Here is a 19371-nt window from a genome sequence, read left to right as displayed (position 1 = left end):
TAAGAGGGAAACTTACCAGAAATGGTCACTCACTTACACCAGCAGTGGCTATCTCTAGATATTGCTGGACTGGAAACCACGTCCCGCCCTCCCTGACCACTGCCCCTGCTGGCTGGGGCTGATGGGAGTTGCAGTCCAGCACATATGGCCAGCCACAGTTGAACCTTCCGGCCCTACAGGAATCTAGCTCGCTCCCTTCTCCCCTGCCTTTGCTTCCTTTCCAGGCGGGTGGCAAGGAGCAAGGGCAGCTCTGAAATCTCAGTTGAAGTTTAACCAGCGGTGAAATGCCTCTCTTTTCAAGGGCACAGGAGAGAGAGAGAGAGATCCTAGAAATGGTGAAGTTGCGCAGGTGGCTGGACCAGACGAGTTACCGTAGTTTGAGCAAATAAGGCGGGCAGCGTCTCAGGCCAGCGGACAGCAATGCGGCTGTAAACAACTTGGCAACCCGTTTCCTCTTCGCAAACTTGCGGCGCCCCCCTCCCGCGCTCTCATTGTTTGGTAAGGTAGTGCGCGGGGGAGGCGGCGGATAAACACCCTGTTGATTATTGCCCCGTTCCAGTTTGCGCCGGGCAGCCTCCCCCCCCCTATTTTTCTCCCGCCCTCTCCGGAGGTGTTTACAGCTGCGCTCCTGGGTAACCCATTGACCTCCCCGTCCGGCTGCGCTGCTGGGAAACCAGCAAGGCTGATAAGGCTCCCTTCTGGAGAAATTCCTGTTCCTTGCGCCAGGGCGGGGCAGAAGCTGGACCCCAGCGCGAACAGTTTCTCTCAAGTTTCCCTTCCCCGCTTGCTCGCGCCCGTCCTCGCCTTTCGCCTCTCTTCCCAATTGCGCGCCCGAGGTGCTTTGGGAAGGGGAAGGGCCAGCCGGGAACGGGGGGGGGGGGTCGAAGAGAACGTCTGTAGATGAGCCTCCAGGTCAGTACCATCCATTTAGTCGCTGCTGATTTCTCGCTCCCCGCTCCCACCTTTTCCCCGAGACCTCCTCCCAGCCAGCGTTTCGCTCCCCTCCCTGGCATGCTTTGCCTGCTGCCTCCCAGTGCAGCCAGCCGCGGAGGCGGAGGCAGCGTGTGCGCCCGTGTGGCGCGCTCTGCCCCCTGCGCTCGCCCGGTACCGAGAAAGCGGACACAAAGAATGGAGGAGCCCCTCTCTCGGCTTCCGGACTCTGAAAGCGAATGTCTTACGCTTGCATCACGGGCTGCTCCTCTCTCTCTCTCTCTCTCCCCTTCCCTCCCTCCCTCTTCCTCGGAAGGGCCGTAGAGCAGTGATAGAGCACCTGCTTTTCTTGCAGGAGGTCCCAGCTTCAGTCCTTATGGTTGAAAAAGTTCCCTGTCTGAAATCCTGGAGAGCTGCTGCCAGTCAGTGCAGGCAATACTGAGCTAAGTGGACCAATGGGTCAGATTCTGCACAAGACAGATTCCAGCATTCCAGGGTTCTGGAGCACTGCTTTAGCTGGCCTCCCGAGTTGTGTTGATGTCCTTCACTGTGAGCAGTCTTTGATATACGCATTGTGTATATCAGTTGCTGCAGGTGGTGCAGTCCACATGGGAAGGATCTGCAGAGTCCTGCACAAAAAAATGCACCTTTCATGACTGGATAACATTGCACTACCTGGAAGAACAAGAAATTGGGGATGCAAAGAGTGAATCCTTCCCCTTCCTGCAAGAATTTTCAGGGTTGTGAAGATCAGGGCCTCAGGTGGCAGAATCCATGGGGTATTTGCCATGAGTGCCACAGCCAGAGAAGGAAGGAGAAGCGACTGAGGTGGTAGCGGCTTCTGGGCACTGGCAGAGGAAGAGGAGTGCGGGGGGGGGAGCTCACTGCCCCCGGCAGCGTGATCCCGGTGGGGTGCCATCACGGCTGCCCCCCCCCCGCCCGCACTGGGCACCATGCCCTATGAGCGGCCTGCCACGCCCCCGGGACACGCACCAGCCCCTCCCCCGCCTGCTCTCCATCCCCTGGTGCCGAAGCTACAGGGAACCAGGCAGAGGGCCTTCTCCGTAGTGGCGCCCGCCCTGTGGAATGCCCTCCCATCAGATGTCAAAGAGATAAACACTACCTGACATTTAGAAAACATCTGAAGGCAGGGAAGTTTTTAATGTGTGATATTTTAATGTATTTTAATCTCTGTTGGAAGCAGCCCAGAGTGGCTGGGGAAACCCAGCCGGATGGGCGGAGTACAAATAATAAATTATTATTATTATTATTATTATTATTATTATTATTATTATTATTATTATCTACGGTAATCCATCAGATTCAAAATGCTTTAATTTGTGTCAGCCAATGGAATCTTGTTCATGACTGCTCAGAAGGAAGTCCCACTGAATTCATTGGAATTTACTCCCAGGTAAATGTGCATAGGATTCCAGCCTTAGCATCCCCACATGCTCCTTGAACTCCCAAGGATATGGGCTCAGGATGACTTCAGCCCTTTATACACAAAAACAGGTAAAATGGTGATTTGCATAAGAATCCTATGCATGTTTACTTGGAAGTCAAATCAGTGGCCTAAATTGGCAGCCGTGATTGTAAGTAAGCACCAGGGATAGTTCCCTTCCCCCTCTGGACAAACTTCTCTTGAATAAACAGGGATGAATATGCATAATTAAAAAGTTGAATCATATGAGCTAGTGGAGCTATGCAAACTTGTTAAACTTGAGATATTGTTAAATGTGTGGTAGGAAAAGAGGATCTGTCTGTCACTAAGAAGAGTTGCCATGCTTTTTTACTTTTCATTTCTTCTGTATTTTTATTTTTTGGTTTTTGGAAAATAAATAAAAATTTTATTTTTTAAAAGAAAGGGTTGCTATGTTGCCCAGGAGTCATGCCGTTATCTCATTCCAGGCACTCTGACCCTTGGCTAGCTCAGTAATAGCCCCAGACTCTTAATGAATTTCACCTTTTTACCCTATAACTCCTTGCCCAAATCTGGCTTTATTTGCCAGACTTTGGGTCTGATTGGATGTTACAGCTTCTTTGCAGTTTCTCTGTACCTTTCCTACCTTTTGCAAATAGAGAAGAAGAATATAACAAATAGCCCTTAGGTTTCCAGTGTGCACAACTGCAGCAAAGAACTTTAATATAAAACAGCAAGAAGACCTGGCCAGTTTATTATATGGCCATGGCTTTGCTTCCTATCAGGCTTCCAGCAAAGAATCCAATTAACCTAACATATCCTGCAATCTTTGGGTAAAGGGTGTTATAGAAATTTAATATGAATAACTAAATAAATAAAAATATACAGTGGAAAATCTAATTTTATGTTAAATAAAGGTGTCCCCCCTCTGGAGGATGTATTTGGACAGCTACCTAATTCCAATACAAACATGTGCCTACATATTGGGATCATATTTGTGATGATTGGTGAGGGTAAAGAGGAGGCTGTACCTAACCACCACCCACAATTCTGGGTACTCTATGCCCTACCACCCCCACACAATATTTTTTGGCTAGCAATACTGTGTCTATCCACACAATTGCGTCCAGGATGCTGTGTATTAGATAGGGATGGATAATCTACCTTGCTTTACTAGTGAGGAGCAAAAATCCAGCCCTCCTGCAGCTGTGGGGAAGATGTAAAAAATATGTGTGTGATGGAGATAGTCTGTGCATATTCATGACCCTAGAAATGGGCAATCCAAGGCCTGGCAGTGACCCCTCCTCCCCTCATGGTGAGTGGTTGTTGTTGTTGTTGTTGTTGTTGTGTGAGGCTTGTGGCTTGTTGAATTACCTGCTGCTGGGTGTAATTCTAAAGCCATGAATGCTTTTTGCATAAGGGGGCCAATGGTTTCGTTGAGGTGAAAATGTAAACAGGTGTTTTGTATTCATCTGGTAGTGACCGGGACAGGAGTTGAGAGAGGTCATCATGAACAGATCCAGTATTATAAATGAAGGAGGGTGAGAGGGTCAATGCAGAGAGTGCAGCTTCCCCACTCTTCCCTTTTTTTTACTTTCTATTTTTCCATTGAGTGTGTTTGATTCTCTTATCTTTAGCCCATGGCTGAATGCCTTGAACTCCACTGAGGTGAATTAGCGTTTTACATGTAGACAAATCTTCTGATAAGCATTCAGTTGTGACAGGAAAGGCGGCAGAACACTATCCCAAGTTCAAGTTGATTTTGAATATGTTTTATCTTCCTGAGATGGGGAGCCTCAAGCTTGGGGGTCAAATGTGGCCCTTCAGACATCTCTGTCTGGCCCTCAGAATTCTCCTTAGGCCACATTCCTCCCTGGCCTTGCTTTGTGCCACAGAAGATTTTTCCCTGACTGGAATGGGCCCTTGAATTCTGATAATGCCTCTTGCTTGGCTGAGTGGAAGACAAAGGGAGGTGCAAGCATACCCTCTTTGACCAGGCCTTTGATTGATTGACATTCAATGCCCTTTTAAAGTGCGTTGTGAAAGAGGGGGTGATTGGGTTGTCTTTCTTTTTATTATGTATTTAGTGTGTTTTTTAATTGTGATTTTATGTTGTGAACCACCCTGAGATTTACAGGCATATGGCGGTATACAAATTTAATTAATAATAATAATACTGTACCGAGGTACATTTTTTGCTCTGTCTACTTTGGCCTGTGTCCCCACCCACCACTGATATGTGGCACTTGGATGGCTGCCCATAAGGGAAGATGGCCCTTGGGTGTGTGGCATGGAGAGAGTTCTATGGGCCACATAGACAGGCCTGGAGGGCCACATTCCCCCCTCCCCCAGCTTGAGGTTCCCCACTCCTGTTTTATAAGGATAGGTGCTTGCTTATAAACGGTGCTAAGGGCTATAAAATGTCCAATAAGAAACAATGCATTCCATTGGGGAGGACCTGAGGTAAAGGTAAAAGGCAAAGGACATCTGGATGGTTAAGTCCAGTCAAAGGCGACTATGGGGTTGTGGTACTCATCTCACTTTCAGGCCGAGGGAGCTGGTGTTTGTCCACAGACAGCTTTCTAGTTCATGTGGCCAGCATGACTAAACCGCTTCTGGCACAACGGAACACCGTGATGGAAGCCGCTGAGCGCACAGAAACTCCGTTTACCTTCCTGCCACAGCGGTAGCTATTTATCTACTCACACTGGCATGCTTTGGAACTGCTAGGTTGGCAGGAGCTGGGACAGAGCAATGGGAGCTCATCCTATTGCAGGGATTTGAACTGCCAACCTTCCGATCAGCAAGCCCAAGATGCTCAGTGGTTTAGACCACAGCGCCACCCTCTCCCAAGAGGAGGACCTGACCATTCAGGTGGAGGTGTGCAGCTTGTTCTGGATGGGGTTGCAGTCCCCTTGAATCCGCAATTCTGCCGCATGGGAATGCTATAAATTTGTGAATTATTGTTCAAACCGCGCTTTTAATTCAGTTGTGGACAACACACCCTACTACATGTTGTATGGCAAAGTTCCGAAGGTGCACTATTTCAGAACTTTTGGGTGTGAGGCTTGGGTTCTAATTCCAAAGCAGAAGCGCAGAAAGGGAGGATCAAGATCCAGAAAAATGATCTTCTGTGGTTACGAACCAAACTCAAAGGCTTGGAGGTTTGTACCAGCAGAGGGGGACCAAACCCGGGTTCACATTAGCAGGAGTGCTACGTTCTGTGAACAAGAGGGCTGGAGACGCATTCATGCTAACCCCGAAGTTCTTCTTGACTGGTCTTCGGGTTTTGACCAGGAAGAGGAAACTCAGGTGGCTGATGCTGGAGTTCCAGGTGCTGCAGGACCAGATCCAGGTCAGGCAGCTGGTCCAAGTGGTGTAGCTCCTAGGGAAGTGAAGCAAGTAGTCAGAAGCGCACCGACTTCACCCCAGGTCGAGCCTGGGAAGTACAGCAAACGTGGTAGGTCACCCACTTCACCCAAAGCAAGCCCAGAGGGGGCTGCAAAGCGTAGTAGGTCTCTTGACAGTGCTGCTAGTCCGAGAGAGCCACAGTCAGAGACAAGCAGTTCGGATTTAGAGGGGGAAGATGTGGGACCAAGGCGTTCAAAACGCACCACGAAAGGTAAACCACCTGAAAGGTTTTCAGCTGTCAGTGTATGGGCGAACCTAGCAGTGTGTGAGCCTGAAAGCTTTGAAGAGGTGCAACAGTTGTCAGTGGAGGAAGCTAGTAAGTGGAAAGTTGCAATGGAGAAAGAGTTGAAATCCATGCAATCTCTTGGTGTGTATAGCCTAACACAGTTGCCAGAAGGTAAGAAAGCAGTCAGTTGTAGGTGGGTCTACAGGCTGAAACCCACAGTGACTGGAGAGCCTCAGTACAAGGCTAGATTAGTGGCTAGAGGTTTTACTCAGAAGAAAGGAATCCACTACACAGATGTCTTTAGTCCGACTTCGAGATCGGAATCTTTCAGGATGCTTTTAGCGACTGCAGCGCAGAGAGGCCTAGTGGTCAACCACTTTGATGTGGACACCGCTTATTTGAACTCTGACCTCCAGGAGGAGTTGTACATGTTACCTCCTCCAGGGTTTGAGAGTGACGTGCCAGGTCAGGTGTGGAAGCTGCACAAGTCGATCTACGGTCTGAAGCAATCCGCTAAAAATTGGAATTCATGTCTTGATTCTGTTTTGAAGAGCCTAGGTTTCAGGAAGAGTCTAGCTGACAGTTGTCTGTATCTCAGAGGTGAAGGAGAACAGCAAGAACTGTTGCTTGTCTATGTAGATGACTTGATCTGCTTAGCAAAGAGCCAGATGCAAGTGCAGAAGTTTGCAAAAGAGCTAGGCAAGAGGTTCAAAATCAAGAATCTAGGTGCAGTGAATGTTTATCTAGGTGTGCAGATAGACAGAACTGAGGATGGAAGTTTTTTGCTCAGTCAGAAAGGCAAGATTGAACATTTGCTTGAGAAGTTCAGAATGTCTGATTGTAAAGGGGTCAGAACACCCATGGAGACAAACTTTGTGAAAGAGTCACAAGTGAAGGACAAAGTAGCGTTTGAGAGTCCTGAAGTGTTTCAGTCAGCGCTAGGGAGTCTGTTGTATTTGTCACAATGGAGCAGACCAGATATTGCTTTTGCAGTCAATTTGCTCAGTAGAGAAGCATCGAAACCTAGCGTGCATGCTTGGAATGGCATTAAGAGAGTGCTTAGGTATTTGCAGGAGACCAAAGAATATTGTTTGGAGATGTCAGCGCAAGGTGAGCCACAACTCACTTGTTTTGCAGATGCTGATTGGGCCAATCAGGAGGACAGGAAGTCAGTGACTGGTTTGTTAGTCAAGTTTGGAAATGCCCTGATTGGTTGGCGGTCGCGCAGGCAAAGCCTAATAGCAATGTCTTCCACGGAAGCCGAATTCTGTGCGTTGTCTGCGACATGCACTGAATTGGAGTACTACAGATGTTTGGTCCAGGAAATCTGGGGTGATTGTAGCCAGCCCATCACTGTTTGGGGCGACAATCAACCATCTTTGAGACTGGCGGAGTCTGGACAGTTCAAAGCCAGAACCAAACACTTAGACATCCGCTTCCGAAACGTATGTCAGAGCATACAGGTAGGCTTGGTGAAGTTGAGGTATTGTCCAAGTCAAGAGAACCTAGCAGATGGGTTCACAAAACCCTTGAGTTTCCAACGGCATGGGGAATTCTGTGAAGGGTTGGTTTTGGGGTAAGTTTGGATACCCGCTATCCCCAGTGTTCAGGTGAGAGGGGGTGTGATGAGTAACAAGTAACTAAAGAGTTAACTGTGTACTGTAGCACCTGACCACTGAGGAAGATCATGTTACAGAATGTACCAGAAGTGTTTCTGTATGTAGCAGTTGGTTTCGTTTCTGCCTGGGAGACGGTCGCAAGATGTCTGCGCTCTCACCAGGTTGTTTGTTATTTTCTCTCTAGAATAAACTTAAGTAGTTATTAGAACACTTTGGACTCTGTGTGTTCTTAAGAGGCTTTTTATCCAACGGCTATACAAGCTTTCGCTGTGTGAGAAGAAGAACTCTGCTGTGTGTGTGCTTTAATGCCAGCCCGGTTCTACGGAAGCAGAGAAGCGGAGAGGAAGCGCGCCGGGCGATAATCAGAGGCTCCTAATTGAGTCATAAACAACTCAACGGAGCCCTATACCCGTCACAGATGCTTCAGGATCCACCACTCCCAGCTGTCCAGGAGTGGGTAGACAGTGGTGACTTGGACTAATTTCACCTATTATGCCAACTGCACCCATTCTTGGATAAGTCACATCTGGCTCCTGTGAGTCATGTTGGGCTAGTGTGCACTTTATGCAGGGCTGACCTTGAAGACAGTCAGGTAGCTTTGGTTCCCCCAGAATGTAGCTGCTAGGGTGTTACAGTATCTGGAGCCAAGAGAATGGACCTTTTTCACCCATCATCTACCACCTGCATTGAGTTCCAAGTGGGCAGGGACTGAGATACGTCAAGAACTGTCCCATTTCATCAACCATAAGTCTACCCAATAACTCTCCAAGAGAGGCCCTTATTGCTGCATATACGGTGGGTGCTCATGAAGGATGGAGTCTTTTTTTATTGTAGAAGCCAAGTTCAGGAAGAGCCTCCAAACAGGGACACACTTGTCCCTGCCACTCTTGTTATTCCAGAAAGCTTTTCAGTAAAAGTGGCCTTTTGAGACTGGTTTCTATCCACCTCTTCCCATCACTTCATTTATGCTGCATGAGCTATGCTGTTTTATATTGCTTTTATTATACTGTATGCTGATTTGGGTATATGATACATAGAAAAGCGGGGCATAAATGATAGCAATGATAATAGTTTTACTTGGAGCAGAGGCCCTGAAATTAATGAACACAATTAAGTTAAGTCTATTGATTTCAACAGGTCTGCTTTGAGTTTTAAATTCTACCCAAACCTTTTCATGTAAATTTCTCATTCTCCTATTGATTGAAGTGGGAGGTTTTGTGATACAGTGCCATGGGGAACAATAGCTTGGATTATGTATTTTGGTTGCTAGAGAAGAGGAAACGGAGGTTGTAGGAGCACCAATGAGAAAAGCTCTGACAGTGAAAAGGTTTAGGATGATCAGTTTCTGTTGCAGCTCTTGGCCTGCTGTTTCCATTTATACAGCAGGAGCAGATCACCTCCTGAAAATTATATCAGTTAGATTTGCAGAGGATTTGATTTGCATAAGTAGTGCACCTCATTTGCATAACTCACAAATTATGCCATGCAGATGTGTGGGCTTTTCATGCCTGTCTTTAAGGAGGACCCAAACCAGCCATTCAAGAGACATCTGGATTTTTCTTCACCACCCACCAAAGCTCAGAATGCCAGGAATGTACCGCCTGGCATTGGAGATACCATCTGAAGCAACATGGAGGGGTGACAAACTAGTGGAGCAGGGGAGAGTTGAGGCTGGCTCGGTGCTGCCTCTTGGGACACATGCCCAGCCACACCTCCCACCTCCCAAATGCAGGGCGGCCATCAAAAGATGCATTGTGCATTGAGAGGCTGTTTCCCCAATGACTAACAAGAGTACTTTTGATGTGGTGGATTGCATTGGTCTTGTTCCGGGTCTGCTAGGAAGGATAAACTGCTGGCCTTGGGGCTGCATGGGCTGGTGGACACATGGGCTGCTGCTTTGGTGCCCCTTTCCAGAGGACATTTTCACTGTGGTCCACAGGTGAGTTGCTCACAGCCTCTTTCTGTATTTGCCCTTTAGCCTTCTGTGGTATAACTCTGCAGGAGCCATCAATCAGCACAGCAGAATAAGATCGAACAGGGTCTGTCAACCTAGCAGCCTGCTGCATTGCTCTCAGCACTATCACCAGTGGTTGCAGGGCTAGAAGAAGCACCCTATAAACAGGATGGTGTATCTAGGCTGCAAGCCTAATCCAAATTACCTGGGAGTAAACCCTCAGTAAATTCAAGAGGATTTACTTTTGAGCAGGCATGATTAGAATTGTGCTGTTAATTCAGTTTACGCCTGTAGTACTAGATTCTTACAGCTTCCCTCATGGAAAATATGTTGCATGCTCCAATTCCATCTTTCCTGCTTCCAGCCATCAACAGATCATAATCTAGTTTGCAGATGCTACTGCATTCTAATATGTGTGTGTGTGTGTGTCTGTCTGTCTGTCTGTCTGTCTATCTGTCTATCTGATTTAATGCCTTTTATGGCCAACAACTCACAAGCAGAATAATCTAGTTTCGTTGTATTGTGAGAAGAAATGGTGGCCGAGGATGATGCATGAGAGATATTTTTGGGTTTCCCTGTGTCTCTCTCACCAGGCACAATTTTGTAAACCTCTTAATATGCTCCTCCCTTGCTTGAGCCCACATCTTGTCCAAATGAAAAAATGCCAACTTCCTGATCTTTTCTCCATGAAGATGATGTTCTTCTGGTGGTTTTCATTAACCATTGGCTGCATCTTTTCTACAGCTCTATTCTGCAATATCCTTATTTATATGGGATGAACAAACCACACACAGTATTCCATTTGCAGTTACCCTGACATTATAATATGTGCCATTTTATTTTCCTCTTCTACATAATTCCCAACACAGATTTTCTTGCTTTCATGGCTGTTGTCTAGGCTGTCATGGTTTCATCTTGACGTGGGGAAACTCATTTCCCTCCTCCCCTTGACTAAGAGAGATTCAAGGTGATATACAGAGAAATCCTTGGGCAGTGATTTTTGGCCTTGCTTTAATCAAAGCTGAATATGTGAGTCAGATAATTAACATTTCTGATTTGAGAACAATAAAGATACTGGCTTGTATCCAACACCGTGTGTGCAGAGTTCCACTTGTGCAACTGGACTTGCACAGAACCAACCCCTAGCCTTGGATGTAAGGAAGAAGGCAGGCAGGCAACAGCTGACTGAAGGCGGAATGAGGCTGGTGGGGCACAGTGCCCCATTTGCTGTAATGAACCAGTGCCCACTGGATGGAACTTCGGTGTCACCTCAAAAATATGCTTTTTACGGTAGAGTCCACTCATACAACCAGCTGCAAATCATCAAGCACAATGGTTATCAAGTGTAAAGTACCAGAGTGGAACAGGATTGTGTGAACCTGCCCTAAGGCTGATGATGTCAGTCTGAAGCAGCAGCATCTACTCCAGGCATCCCCAAACTGCGGCCCTCCAGATGTTTTGGCCTACAACTCCCATGATCCCTAGCTAACAGGACCAGTGGTCGGGGAAGATGGGAATTGTAGTCCAAAACATCTGGAGGGCCAAAGTTTGGGGATGCCTGATCTACTCCCTCCATCTTTCCCCCGGTTTTAATTGGTACTATACTCAAGCAATAAACGGAGAGCACAATGCTCTGGGATTCTCACAAGAAGCTGTCACAAAATCTTGTTTTGATTGCGGTGTGACTGACTCCTAATAGTTTATACTAACTGTGAAAGTAGTTTCGGTTCATCTGTCTAAGCAGAAGTAGTTTCTCCTTTTAAAAACTGTTGGGACTAAAATAAATAACTAAGAAATTGTGGTTAAGAGAAATTGCTTCAGGCAGCCCTGTTGCAAATGTTGCATGAGAAAGGGAGAGGAAAGGTCCTATCCATTGCGATGGCAAGGGGTTAATTTATTTGCTGTCGTCATCTCGGGTGCATGGGAGTAAGACTCTTGGGGAGCTCTGCAATCAGCAATATCTTTTTATCCTGCATTACATCTCATCTCTGGCTGCATGTGTTCCCCAGGTGAAGAGGCATCCTCTTGTTCATCTGATCAACCTGTGTGCCTGGCCAGTTGGTCCAATCTGCAACAGTACACAGCTGAACCCCCAGAAAGATGGTTCAAAGAGGGGAAGATGGCATCAGGTACTGTTGAAACAACAACAACACTTTGTTCTTCCTTCCAGAAGTGTGTGTGTGTGTGTGTGTGTGTGTGTGTGTGTGTGTGTGTGTGTGTACTTCTGTATTGCAGTGAAGCCTGGACTGCCCCAGCAGTTTTTTCCTGTAAAATGAGTCTGAAGGACTAGCTCAGAGGTGGCCTGGTTATGTTTTGAGAATGGCTAAGGCACTTGGGGACATATTTACTAGCACTAGATGTGTTCTGTTTCATGGCTATGTCTATATATGTAAATCTGGCCTGTGTTTATTGATGCCTGTTGTGTGTTAGAATGATGAGAAATGCTATGGCCCTGTGTTAAATTACATTTTAGAGCCATTTCACAGTTTACATGGGAAATTCATTCGTTTCACTCTGGCTATACCAGCTTTACCCTAGCGTTTTCCCAGAGTAAGCACATCAAGTGTGAGAGGCAGATCCACATCCTTAAATATCTGTGGGTGTGTTCTGGGAGTCCTGGTTTGCCACAGCTTTCCAGTATGTACTGTACAGTATTCTCCTGCCTACAGAAGCAAAGCCTGGTTTGTTGTGGGAAATGCTGGTGTTATGTTGGTGAAACCCTGACAGACGTGGTTTACACTCCTCACATGAACTCTGTTGTAGACATAGAGCAGTATTCCATCCATTCTACCTTTTTAAGCGAAGGGACCTAATTCACACATCCTGTATAAGGCTCTTCTGCACTTGCCATTTACAGTTTCATAGGAGCCATTCCAGTTCTTTCAGAAAAGCTGGGGGGGGGGGGGTTTGCATTAGAAGAAAAAGCTTTAGTTATGCCATTCCAAAATACTAGCTGAATAAGGACACTGCTGTGTGGCAGCATACCAAAAAATCTGAAAAACCCCAGCAACTATACCACTATAAACGATAAGTGTGGAAAGGCCCTAATACTTATCCTTTGGATTTTGCACTTCTTAGAACTTTGCAGTATAAACATTGACTCAAAAAAGTATCAAAATGCGTAAACAAACAAACACCATATTTTAAGGTAAAATGCATTTACCTTAAAATACTGAGATAAAATATGGTTTAAACCAGGCATCCCCAAACTTCGGCCCTCCAGATGTTTTGGACTACAATTCCCATCTTCCCCAACCACTGGTCCTGTTAGCTAGGGATCATGGGAGTTGTAGGCCAGAACCTACAGGGCCGCAGTTTGGGGATGCCTGGTTTAAACAGTGTTTTCAGATAAACGATGTACAATAGTACCTCGTGTTATGTACCGTCCCCCTTACGAATGCTGCGGGTTACGCGCTCCACTAACCCAGAAATAGATGCCCTTTGTGGCGACTTTGCCCCGGGATGCAAGTGGAAGTCGCGCTCCGGTGGCACGGTGGCAGCAGCAGGAGGCGCCATTAGAGAAAGCGTGCCTCATGTTACGAACGGACCTCCGGAATGGATTAAGTACGTAACACAAGGTACCACTGTATTTAAATATGAATTATTATTATTATTAAATAACAGATTGTGGAAAGGGGGCAGAATCAATTTATGATTGAACAAATGTGCATATTGACATGGAATGGAAATAGACCAATCCTTTCACCCCTAATTTCAAGTAGCTTTTAACTCCTAGGCACTTCAATGTGGCTTGTCATTTTATCTTTGATCCATCCAGGCCCTTTTCTAGACGGTGGCATGGGGATGGAAGGTTAAGTAACTGAACTGGCACTGGTAGGATGTAGCTTGCTCGCTATAATAATTTACCTGTCTCACGCTCTGCCATTGGGCCATTTCAGGTGCTTGGCAAATCTCCCATGCTGTTTTTTTTTACCCAGCTGTCAAAAGCAGACATAATGGCTCTGCTCTGAAACTCTCCAAAGGCAAAGCAAAAAGCCTGCTAAATGAGCATCTACAGAGCTACTGTATATTTCCTCTGTTTGTAGCTGTAATATGGTTTACAGTTCCACATAAAGTCAATTCACAGTTTGTTTTAGAGACTAGCAAAGGTGGCAATGGAGCGGGACTGTTTAGTGAACCTACTTATAAAAACATGCCATTGTTTGCAACCCATATTTCCTGGCATACAGACCAAGTTCTGTCTAACCACTGACAGGACCCAGGTTTTTAAACTCCTATTAGGCTTGCACAGCTTGGGAAGAGCTTGCTGGCTTTGTTTTTTTGAAAAAAACAAAACACGAGCCTCCAGCATCATTAACTTAATTGCTGCCTAAATTTCCTGATTCTAGGAGTTTTATGGCTTTGTGTAATGATGTGTGGAGTTGAATGAGCCTGGCTAGATTTTTCAGATTGCAGCAGTTATGGGAAATCTCCATTTCCCCCAGAAAATTGATGAGCAAACACTTATGCAAATCAACTCTCTTCCTCCAAGAAGTAACTAGGCGGCCCTTTCCCCAACAGGGTTGGTTTCTGCAAAATCCCAGTTGGTGCTCAAAGCAAGAACAGGAATCCATAGAGGGTCAGGGAGGCTACTGAGATAGTGATCTGCTATTACAGAAACATTTCTGTGTTGCTTGTAGTTATAAGCAAAGATTGCAGGAATCATTCCCTCGCTCTTTCATTGGGATCAGGCTTACTCTTCCAAATCTGGCCTAACTTTTCATTTATTGTAAGCATTTCAATCCCCACCTCTGTTCTTTGCTCAAGGTGCCTTACAAGGAGCCTGTCGTAAAAGATGAAGCAAAACCAAAAACAAGCAAGCAGCCAATAAAACAAATAAAAATAAAAATATCAGCAGCGATCATCACCACTCTCTCTAGCAGCTCCATACAGAGTCATCTTTCATGCTCATAGCCTATCCAGCTTCCAAAAGATTGCCTAAACCAGCCTTTGTCTTTTTTTAAAAAAAAATATTTGATTGATTTTGCATAGTAAAAAGAACATACATAAACATACATAACATATTTTCCACCTACTTCTGTCCACCCTCCAAGAGCCCTCTCCTCCCACAAGAGGGTCCCCCGAAAAGCGTGCAGTCGACAGTGTAAACCATCCGTTGTCAACCTGGTGCCCTTTGGACTACAACTCCAATCAACTCCAGCCAGCGCCGGGTTGGTGTTCGAACCCATGACCCTGAGCATGAGACTCTTAATATCAGGGTTGTGGGTTCAAGTCCCACCTTGGGAAAAAAGATTCCTGCATTTAAGGGGGTTGGGCTAGATGAGCCTTGTGTTCCCTTTCTTGGGTTGTGTGAAATTTAGGTCCACCCTCCAGCTGGAAAGGTCTTAAGTAGCAAGGTTTGGGAAGACTTCTGTTTGGGACTGCAGAAAAACTGCTGCCACTCATATTGAAGTCCCTGAGGTTGAGGGATATTATATATTGCTATACAGTGGTGCCTCACAAGACAAATTAAATTCGTTCTGCAAGTCAATTCATTTTGTGAAAAATTCGTCTTGCGAATCGTGGTTTCCCATCTTTTTTTGCCCATAGGAACGCATTAATTAAATTTCAATGCATTCCTATGGGAAACCGCGATTCGCAAGACGAATTTTTCACAAAAAGAATTCGTCTTGCGAGTCACCATCAGATTGCAAGATGCATTCGTCTTGCGAAAAATTCGTCTTGCAGGGCATTCATCTTGTGAAGTACCACTGTATCTCCTTTCACGATGCTTGTAGTTTACCAGCTGTGGTCACATGGGCCCAACAGTGCACTTGAGGAGTTCCCTTCATGCCCAAGAAGCAACCCCTCTTGTCATGAGGTGGTGACAGTGGTTACTTGAAAAGTACCCAGCGCTGAAGGAGGAAGTTGGGAGAGTAAAAAAGGAAGGCATCACTTTTCATGACTCAAATCGGCTCCTGATCAGAAAGCAGAGGAACTGAGAAGGTAGGAGGGAAGGGAGAGAGATCTGGGAGGTGGAGGAAGAAAATGGAATGGCCACGTAGGAGAAAGGGGTCAGATGAGAGAGGGGATGGGGGAGGGAGGGGGAGAATATACACTTTCCTATTAGAATTGCACATTTTTTTCACAGTCTTCCCCCTCCCCATCAAATCACATCTGCCTCCATTGACTGAAGTGTAAGAATTTGGTGCTTTCTTGTTCTGCCGTGGTACAAAATCATGAATGTGAGGCACAAGTATCCCTTCAATTCCACCATTGACTAAGCTGGGCACACAGATGTTTTCTGCAGTTTGTTAGTGGTTTTGTTGTCATCCTATGCTAAAGTCATGAAACTCAATAGGAATCCATGTCTTGGGTCAATGGCAAGCAACAGATGTATGGTTGTACTTTACAATCATATGTATGATTGTACTTTAGTAATCTCATGTAAAATAATGCAGATTCAATGTGATATGTTTTAATTATACTGGATCTGACTTTTACCCTGCTCTCCTGGAAAAACAAAGTCTCTCTCTGTGTGTACGTACACTTGAGCTTGTTTCCTGTCTGTCTGTCTGTCAGTCTGTCATGGTGGGTGGTGACGTGACCCCAGGGAGAGAAGCAGCCACAGGGGAAGGTACCCACAACACTCTTTCAACATTCCAAATATGGCCACAAGCCCATAAAGGTTGGTGGCCTCCTGTATTATGCCCTTGCTTTCCCTCTTCTAAAAAAGTTGACAGTGGTCCTTCTGCCTACATGGTGACTTGTCAGGTAACCCCAGGGAACTGGATCCAGGAAGTCAGTCTGCACAAATAGGAGAGGGCACTCTGGAAACTGAGTCCGTGTCACTGGCTGTAGGGGAAGGGTTCCCAAATGGTAAGTGTTTGTCTAATTGTTGCCTTTTGTTTTTAACATCTGTAACTAACGAGCCAGCCCTCGAGATTATTTCTCTGGAGGAGATAATGACGTAGTTTGCATTGCATGACTTATTAGCAATGCAGAAGGTTAAGAAGGAAAGGGAACAGAGTTTATAGCAGGCCAGAGTCTGTAATTCTAGGTGTCAATGCAGAAGACAGTATGAATGGAACAGTGATGGGCCATTGTCTGACCTGTACCACCCAACATCTTTCCAGCGGCTAATAGCATCCATAGATCGTGCATAATTCCATTTAGGTTTAAAGGGACACATTTCACTTAATTATAACAAAAACAACACAAAGGTCCCACTCTCAGACATTTCCTCAGATAACCACCAATTCCCATGTGATAACTTATTATGAATTGGGTGTAAATTATTATTATTATTATTATTATTATTATTATTATTATTATTATTTTGCAACAACATCTAAATGAATCTTCATTGAAAATGCTGCATGAATCCTGATGTGGGATATTTATGAATGGGGAAGGTGAGTCTGAAGCTGCCTGCCAGGCACTCTTTTGGAATTCAGGACTTCAGTGAGGGTGAAACCGCTTACTTCAGTAGCTGCCACTGTAATCCCTTTTAACTGGTGGCGGTATTTGTAGGAAGATGGCGTAACTAAGAAGTCTGGCTGGTCTCAACAAGAGGGATAGTGATTCTCTTACATCAGGGGTCAGCAAACTTTTTCAGCAGGGGGCCGGTCCACTGTCCCTCAGACCTTGTGGGGGGCCGGACTATATTTTGGAGAAAAAAAATGAATGAATTCCTATGCTCCACAAATAACGTAGGGATGCATTTTAAATAAAAGGACACATTCTACTCATGTAGAATTCCCGGGCCATCCGCGGGCCAGATTTAGAAGGTGATTGGGCCGCATCCGGCCCCCGGGCCTTAGTTTGGGGACCCGTCTTACATTCTGCTTTGGGGAACATAGCCAAGGATACCCTTTGCCATTCAGAGTACTGTATGCTAGACTGGACCTGGCAAGCATGTTGTTGCTGTAAGTTGACTTGCCTCTCCTAGAACCCAGGAAGCATTTCAAGAAACAGCATCTTCCGCAAGTGAATTCAACTGAATGCTTTAGTTCCAGTGAGTTCCAGTGAAAGATTGGGAGGAACAGTGCAATGTAAGCCTTGCCAGAGCACCTCTCCTGACCTATCCTGAAGCCACGTTGGCTGTTCCAGTGCTGAGACTCTCGGTTCGCTCCTGTTTTCCCCCTGAAGACACCTTGAGATGGGGGGCTTGTCTCCAAAAGCTGTAAACCCACCAGTCTAATCTGTGGCATCTAGCAAGGTGTGATGGGGATTTTGATTACATATCTATAGATGAATGATAAAAACATTCAATCACAGTTAGGCTAAAGTGGAGCTGCGGTCCATGCAGAATGCTGGACAAAGGTATTTAGTGTTTTATCTTCTTTAATTGCCTTCTCTCCTTCTCTCTTTTTTAATTTTAAAGAGATTGCCCTCTCATTTTATGTCAAGAGTCGCTCGAGACAGGGCCTCAATCCCCAGCTGCAGGAGATAGCAAGAAAGAAGCTGTGGGCCGTAGAAAATGACGACAAAGATGTTTGTGCTCTTTTCAAGGTAAAGCTGTTGCTATTACTTCTTAAGCACTTCATGGGTAGCAAATTAGGAATCTGTCCTATGCCAAGTCAGGCCATTGTACCATCTTGCTCAGTGTTGTCTACTCAGCAGTATTGTCTACTCAGAGTGTCAGCAGCTCTCCCATGATCTCAAGGACATGGGAGTCCTTCCCATGTCTGGTGTTTGAGATCTTTAAAACTGAAAATGCCAAGGATTTTCACCCAGGATCTTCTGTGTGCAAAACATCTGCTCTAGTACTGAGCTATGCTTTTGTTTCTTGGCATGCCTGCATAAAGCAGTCAGAGGTGAATAGTCGGCTTTTATTATTCCTGCCACGCCTGTCACTGTAACTAGGTGACAATGTGACGGCACTGATTGTTGGCATCACAGCTGTCAACAAAGCTCTTGGATCTGTAGTTGCAAAAAGAACAATCAGTCCCCCACTCGACAACATATAGCTCAATATGGTTAGAATGCTCCTATAAAAGGGAAATGATTGGAGCCCCCAGATTTATCTCTTTATCCCTTCGATCGCACTCATAATCATATTCATAATTATTTTTGTGTTCACATCTGTGTAACTATCCCTGCTCCAAAGTGACTGGACACTTCAAGTTTTTATAACTACAAAACTTGCCACTCAAATAATGTTGACAAATGTTCCCAAGAAATGTTGTATGTTTTTATATCATCCATTCATGGATTTTTAAATGCTTACTTCTTTCCTTTTTTTATTCCTCTTTTTTTGGTTTCTTCTTGTTGTTCTTATTGATAACTATAATAATACAATATCTCTATCAGAAATGTTTCGTATTTGCTATTTCTTTTCCAAATTGTGATTATATAAATGCCACACATTGTCAAATTATTAAAATTGAATGGAATGTTATTTAAAACTCAGAAAGCTTTTTAAATAATAATAATAACAACAACAACAATAATCCCCACCATTATTTAAATTCCCCACCATTTTTAAATTCCCCTGCACATTATTTGTAATACCATCTTTATTCAAAAGAGCTCAGGTCAGTAAACATCCAATCTCTGCTTAAAAACCTTCAAGAAAGGAGAGTCTGCAACCTCCCGAGGGAGACCGTTCCACTGTCAAACAGTTCTTACTGTCACAAAGTTATTTGTGATGTTTGGAGGGAATCTCCTTTCTTGTAACTTGAAGCCATTGGTTTGAGTCCTACCCTCCAGAGCAGGAGAAAACAAGCTTGCTCCATCTTACATGTGACAGCCCTTGAGATATTTGAAGTTGGTGATCCTATCTCTTCTCAGTCGCCTCTTCTCCAGGATAAACATGCCCAACTCCCTGAACCATTCCTCATAAGGCTTGGTTTCCAAGCCCTTT

At 45.4% G+C, this 19371-nt stretch overlaps 2 protein-coding genes across 10 annotated transcripts in view; one reads left to right on the top strand and one right to left on the bottom strand.

The window, feature by feature from the left end:
- Positions 1–150, bottom strand: part of ABLIM3 (actin binding LIM protein family member 3) — a 171023-nt gene extending 170873 nt beyond the window's left edge. The window contains exon 1 of one of the 3 annotated variants that reach the window (XR_009557151.1): positions 17–150. The gene's annotated coding sequence lies outside the window, so the exon portion shown is untranslated. The remainder of the gene's footprint in view (positions 1–16) is intronic. The other 2 variants (XR_009557153.1, XR_009557155.1) reach the window with 2 other exon arrangements.
- Positions 151–381: 231 nt separating this feature from the next.
- Positions 382–19371, top strand: part of SH3TC2 (SH3 domain and tetratricopeptide repeats 2) — a 45338-nt gene continuing 26348 nt past the window's right edge. The window contains exons 1-4 of one of the 7 annotated variants that reach the window (XM_035105268.2): positions 382–498; positions 11573–11692; positions 16278–16382; positions 17890–18017. In XM_035105268.2, the coding sequence (XP_034961159.1) occupies positions 11683–11692; positions 16278–16382; positions 17890–18017 (243 nt within the window). In that variant the 5' untranslated portion in view covers positions 382–498; positions 11573–11682. The other 6 variants (XR_004691956.2, XM_035105266.2, XM_035105269.2 and 3 more) reach the window with 6 other exon arrangements.

This window comes from Zootoca vivipara, chromosome 2 (genome assembly GCF_963506605.1).
Source record: "Zootoca vivipara chromosome 2, rZooViv1.1, whole genome shotgun sequence".
NCBI classification, from domain to species: domain Eukaryota; kingdom Metazoa; phylum Chordata; class Lepidosauria; order Squamata; family Lacertidae; genus Zootoca; species Zootoca vivipara.
The sequence above is the reverse complement of the archived record's forward strand: the minus strand, read 5'-3'. Positions and strand labels throughout refer to the sequence as shown.